Below are 6,612 nucleotides of genomic sequence, written 5' to 3'. Positions count from 1 at the left end.
ATTCACATATGGTGGTACAGCTATATCATGGAAGTCCACGAAGCAGACAATAGCAGCAACCTCTTCTAATCATGCTGAAATACTAGCGATACATGAAGCAAGTCGCAAGTGTTTTTGGCTCAGGAGTTTGATCCAATATATTCTGTCATCATGTGGACTGATTGATCAGAAGATAGCTCCAACTGTTCTGTTTGAAAATAATACAGCATGCATTGCTCAACTTAAGGATGGATACATCAAAAGTGATATAACAAATCATATTTCTCCCAAATTCCTTTTAACTCATGATCTTCAAAATCAAGGGACAATTGATGTCCAACAGATCCGTTCAAGCGATAATTTAGCATATTTATTTACAAAATCACTCCCAAAATCCTCTTTTGAAAGGTTGGTACATCAGATTAGGATGCACCGATTTCGAGATATTAAATAATGTCGACAAGAGGGGGAGACTGTACTCTTTTTTCCTTGGTCAGATTTTTTTCTATTGGGTTTTCCTTGACAAGGTTTTTAATGAGGTAGTCTCCATCACAAAGGATATTGTACTCTTTTTCCTTCACTAAAGTTTTTCTCATTGGATTTTTCTTTAGTAAGGTTTTAATGAGACATACTCCTAAATGGTCATTTAAGAGGAAGTGTTGTGATAAGAACAAATAAAGTGGATGCCCATTAATAATATGGGCGGTTGAAGTTTTCAAGGGAGAGACTTAAGATTCTTACAAAGACCAACTTTTAATAAAGGTTGAAAATGATGAATTTGTACATGTATAAATAAGGTTTCATAGCCTGAGATATAAGACACACAATGATAAGATATAAAACTCTCTCTCTTTCTATTTCTCTCCGTGGGTTTTTAAGTTGTAATATACTAGTAAATATATAAATTACTTCTATTACAGTGAGATAATTATATTGGTGAATACTAATATTAGTGTCTTCTATTTACACATCTTTATTTTATATTTAGTACATCTTCTTTATTTATTTATTTTACAATAGATTAGACAAATTTTTTCAAAAAGAAATGTGTTTTTAACAAGAAATTAAGAATTAAAATACACATTTTTTTCGGTTCTTATAAAATACACGTTTTCATTGTGTGTAAATGGGTTAGACTGAAGGAACTTCAAGCACCCTGACTACCATCTCCGACCGAAAGAGGTCGGAGATGGTAGTGGAGGTGCTTGAAATATCTTCACGTCAACTTCAAGACGGCGGTTAGGGGTACCCGCAAAATTTCTTTTTAATAAAAGCACTTGTATTTAAATAATATGTGAAAAATAGAATTAAAATTAATGGATTCAAAGATATTAAGAATTTTGAATTTATAGAAAAAAAAAAGGAGAAAAAACTAGTGAATGGACTAGTTTGATGTACGACATTCAAATTTAGGGACTAAAATGAGTCACTTAACGCAAAGTGAAGGAATAATTTGGTGCATCTACAATTATGACATAATAGATGACACGTGGACGAATACTGTTAGTTGTAATACATGGCACAAACAGACACGTGGCCAAATAGCACTATGACACGTGGCACAACCGTCTACGTCAGTATGCCACGTGTCACTGGTCAACACATCATCATACCATTACATGTGGCTAAATCATGGAGTGACACGTGTCACTAACAGTCCACGTCATCAAGTCATGTCATCACGTCGTTAATGAAAAATGAGTCACGGACTAACGTGGTGTATTTTTGTCAATCTCAGAGACGTAATTTGTGCAATTAGAATATCATGGACGATTTTAGTGTACGAAGTCAATCTCAGAGACTATTTTGAGGTTTAACTCATAACTGCGTATTTGATTTAATTGAAACAAAAAAATTTTCCTTTTCGTATATTTTTTATTTAAAAAAAGATAATATTTAGTATTTATTATTTATATATATATCAATTACTATTCTAATTCTTTATTCTATATAAATAAAAAAATTGAAATATATATTAAAGTAAGTATACTTTAAGTATTAGTCAGACAAAATATAATTTTGTGAAGTAGAAGATTATCTTTTGTGATGTATAAGATTATTCATTATTTTTTACATTAAAAAAATCAATAATATTAAAAAGATAAAAAATAATCAAAATTTATCTTATTTAATATTTATTAATTATAATAATAATTAATAAATATTATATAAAATAAGTTGTAATTATTTTTAGTTAATATTTTTTGTTATTAAATATTTAAAAAAAAATAATATTGTTTAAATTTTTACAGCACATTAACGGTGAGTAGCAAGTGTGAGATATAAAAAATATATATATAAAATAAAAAATTTATAAAATTAATATCTTAAAATTTATGAATGGAATGTATTAATAACTTTTATCTTACATAATTGTACTTAATTCTTAACGTGTCTCTTTCCGATAAATAAATACTGATATGTATATTATCGTCATAGTACACACATATTATCGTCATAGCTAACAATATAAGAAATGGCTCCTAAAAAATTACTTATGAGTGAGTGATAGATCTAGAAAATTTTAATAGTGGGAGTAAAATATATATAATATAATAATAATTTGAATTTAGCTAATATATGTCCTAAAAATACATAATAAATTTAGTATTAGTGGAAGATTTTAAATTTTTTTATTTAATAACTACAAAATAAATACATTAAAAACTTAAGTTTTTTGTATTTTTAATAAAAATATTCTCAATTTGTAGTCTTAATATGTACTTTCAGGACACAAGATAAATAAATTCTAATAATTTTTATAGTAAAAATATTATTATATTGTATAAAAATCAGCTATAAAATTGTTCATTAACCATTATTTATTTGTGTATAAATATATTTATTGTTTAATTAATTTTCAATATGTATTTTGTATTTCAATATATATTCTATACGGGTAGTTACTTTTTATGTACATATAGCATAATTATTGTTATAATTATATTTTATTATTGTAAATATGATTAGTCTTCAAAATATATAATTTATAAATTAAAATACTAAAATAATAATTTAAATAATAATATATAATTTATAATTCTATTTTTTAGGTTTCATATTTTTAAAAAAATTGAGTAATCTTTTTATGTAAACAATACAATCGAAATGTCTTTTTTTTAATATATATATATATATATCACTAAACAATTATTTAAAAATTCATTTTTCATATTAAAAGCTAACTCTTGATGATATTCATAGTTGAAAAATTTTTTTCAATTAATATAGTTGTTATGGAAAAAACTAAAACTAATTTAAAAAAAAGATAAATAATATCTTTTGAATTTATTTTTAAGAAAGAACATTAATCTTATTTAAATTGAGAATTGATCATTCTAATAAATATTTAATATAAAATTTTTAAACTGACTATTAAATACCAAAAGTTGAGTAAAAAATTATTGTAGGGTCAAATTTAATAATTTAATGAAAAAATAAATATTATTATCATATACTACTCAAAAAAATTTCAAATTGTAGTGGGAACACTTGTCCCAATAAAATATATATAGATCCATTCCTGCTTATGACATGATTTTTCAGATCATATATATAATCATAGTTAATCTTTTAAGAACAACACTACATGCTTACATAATTAACAAAATTTATTATTTTTTATTAATATTTTATTTATTTTAAATTTTAAACTTTTATTCTTAATATTATAAAATGAAGTATATATTAATTTAAAATAGCGACTAATATTAATTGTTCTTCCTTGCGAAATAGATGGCCCCTAACTATGGATGATTGCCGAGCTATCACCTCGGTGGCTGAACGTCCAATCTTTGAATCCGAGCTTTCTTCTCAACGTGACGTAAGAGCGCGAGCAAATGAGAAAAGGGGGTGTACCTGCAAAGACACTCCAAAGCTTAAGTCAGTATCTCGTATTATTCAAACTCGCCGAAGAAAATACTTTACCTTACTTTATATGATGGGCTGTTCGACCGTTACGCTTTGGCATTAAGGTCAGTTATAAAAATGGTGGATAACGTATCTGACTTGTGAACCGTTTGATCGTCGGTTATGATAGGAGCATTTATTTGACCGAGTTATAGCTCATAAATGGACGAGCTATAACGGATGACGCCGAGTTATAGCTCGTTGATAACGACCATATCACAGCCCCCAAGCTTAGCTTGAGAAGAGTTTTTAATGAAGCAGGTTGAGCTTCTTGATGAGTTATAACTCAGTTGGATAGGTTACTGAGTGAGCCCCCAGTTTAATATACTTCGTTAAATAACTATTATTGTTGTGACGTGGGGGTCGTGGCCTTGCTTTGGTGAGGAGAGAGAAAGATTAATGGATGCATTAAAGGCTTGTTGCCTTTCCAAAGTGGCTGCGTCGTTTGATGTGATTGGGAAGCAGTTTCATTATTCGAAGCGTTTGTACTAGCTTTATTGGGTTACTACTTGAAGTTATACTCTAGTTTCTTTTGGTGTTTGGATTTTTCTTCTTGGTAACAGAATGAGCAAAAGAGGTATGTATGCTTTGTCTCTTTGCTTTTGATTTACTACTTCCTTCTTTTTCTCTTCTTGTTTGCTTGCTGTTGTGTCTTAATGGGGTTTGAGAAGGAGAAAAAGGGTGATATTGACTAGTCTTATGACTGGGTTGGTGAGGATGTGAAGTCCCGAATCTCCCTATTTCGTGATAAGTCTACTGTGAAGGAAGTGAATGCAGGAAGAATTGTTAGGGCTGGTTCTGGGGTTCAGGTTGAGTTGCTGTCATGTAGTAATGATGATAGGGTGTATCATCGGGGGCAGAGTTTCGAGTTCTTTTACATGCACAGCTGTGTGCTAGAGGAATTAAGGGTGAAATTGCCATTTACAGAGTTTGAGTGTCAGGTTCTGAAACAGTTGAACTGTGCTGCATCTCCGCTTCATCCTAATAGTTGGGCGTTTCTACGTTCCTTCGAGATTTTGATGGAATATCTTGAGGAGACGCCATCGGTGGACTTGTTCTTTTCTTTATTTCAAGCAAAAGGGGTGTGGAAAGGGGATTGGATAAATTTCAATAGCACCCCTGGGTTTGGTATATTCAAGTTATATAAATCCTCTTTCAAGGATTTTAAGAAAATGTATCTTAAGGTTAGAAGTGTAGAAAAATATTTTCCCTTTTATGTTGATAAGAATCTGACCGAGAAGTTTCCTTTGTGGTGGTGTTCTGAACCGCAAAATATACTCGGTCTCGAAGTTATATCGCTGAGGAATGTGTGTTTGATTGAATTTTTGGTTGAGGGTATTGATCGTAAGGATCTGATATCTATGTATGAGTTACTCAAGTGGGAAGACGATAAAGATGCTGTCATAAATTACCTGGGTGAGTTTGGAGTTTTTGTTATTTGTATATTAATCTCCCATGAGTTGCTGACAGATGGTGTATTTGTATTGCAGGTGGGAAGTACCCTGGGGTTTTAGCTGCTTCTCTCAGGTCACGCTTTAAAAGTAAGAATTTGGAAAAGGAGGTGTCGTCGTCGAACCGTTAAAAAGGGGGGACGGCCAGAAAAGTTAGCCAGCCTCGTCAGGGGCGTAGGAAGGTGATTGCGAGGAAAAGAAAGTCGGGCGTGGTGGATTTGTCCGAGGATTCTAGTGAGAAGGAGAAAGGAGTGTCTTTAGAAGAGATTCATGCCTTTGTGGGAAATCAGAAAAAACTTCATGAGATGTTTGAGCTTAGTGAGGGTGTGTCTGTGTGGGGGAAAGAGTATCTCTATATGGCTGTGGTAGATGAGCATTGTCAATCTGAAGCTGATGTATCCCTTGCGAATGAGGTTGGTGAAATAGCTGTCGGGAAATACATGCAGGTAAGGTCTCCCTTTATGTGTACTTTTGATCCTACTTTTATTAGTAAGACAGTGTTATATTTTTTCTTGTTGTTGTCATGGTTTGTAGGTTGTTGGTTTGAGGTTAGCCAGTTTAAGGCGTAGCCAGGAGCTGAGGCATAAGAAAGTGGCTGTGGAGAAAGATGAGTTTTTGGTGATGAAAGAGGAATTGAGTAAGAGCAAAAGTGTTGTTTTCAAGCTTCAGAATAAGTTGACTGATACTGAAAAGCAATTGAAGGAGACAAAGGATAACTATGCTAAGGACGTTGAGGACTTGAAGAAAAAGGAAGCTGATTTGGCGAGCATGGAAACTCGACTGATTGAGGTTACTGCTCAGCTGAAGGAAATGGAGAAAAAGAAGAGTGATGAAATTTTGGATTCATTTGTTGAGGGGTTTGAAAGGGCGGCCTTACAGGCGAAGTTCTTCCTTGCCCTTGATGTTGATCTGTCTGAGATGGATCCTGGGAAGATCGTCCGAGATGGGAAGATGGTTGAGGATGATGGTGTTGCCGAAGATGAGGCAGAGAATGTTTAGTATGTTATTGTAATGTTCCTTTCTGTAGGACTTTTTATGTTATTTGTGATTGATGATGTAATTGATGATACATCATACATTATTGATAGTTGCTATTTTGTAGCTCGTTAATAGAGTTGTTTGACTTTTTCTTTATTCGTTTCGAATTGATTTGAGGTGTTTGAAAGGCCTTTGCTTAATTGATGGGAATTTCTATTCAGAATATTCCTTCTAATGTTTGCCAAGAATACTCGGATTGTAATCAGGCGAAGATATTCGTCGTTTTTGAGATTTG

The 6,612-nt window shown here is 31.6% G+C and overlaps 1 protein-coding gene across 1 annotated transcript; it reads left to right on the top strand.

Annotated features, from left to right (window-relative positions):
* The first annotated feature begins 5,767 nt into the window (after positions 1-5,767).
* Positions 5,768-6,399, top strand: LOC148575305 (uncharacterized). Its single transcript, XM_088504430.1, has 2 exons — positions 5,768-5,785; positions 5,874-6,399. Exons 1-2 carry the CDS (start codon positions 5,780-5,782, stop codon positions 6,336-6,338), a joined length of 471 nt encoding a protein of 156 aa, XP_088360556.1. The 5' UTR covers positions 5,768-5,779; the 3' UTR covers positions 6,339-6,399.
* Positions 6,400-6,612: the final 213 nt, after the last annotated feature.

The sequence above is a fragment of the Arachis ipaensis genome, chromosome B2, assembly GCF_059453495.1.
Source record: "Arachis ipaensis isolate K30076 ecotype BB chromosome B2, ASM5945349v1, whole genome shotgun sequence".
Lineage (NCBI taxonomy): Eukaryota > Viridiplantae > Streptophyta > Magnoliopsida > Fabales > Fabaceae > Arachis > Arachis ipaensis.
The sequence above is the reverse complement of the archived record's forward strand: the minus strand, read 5'-3'. Positions and strand labels throughout refer to the sequence as shown.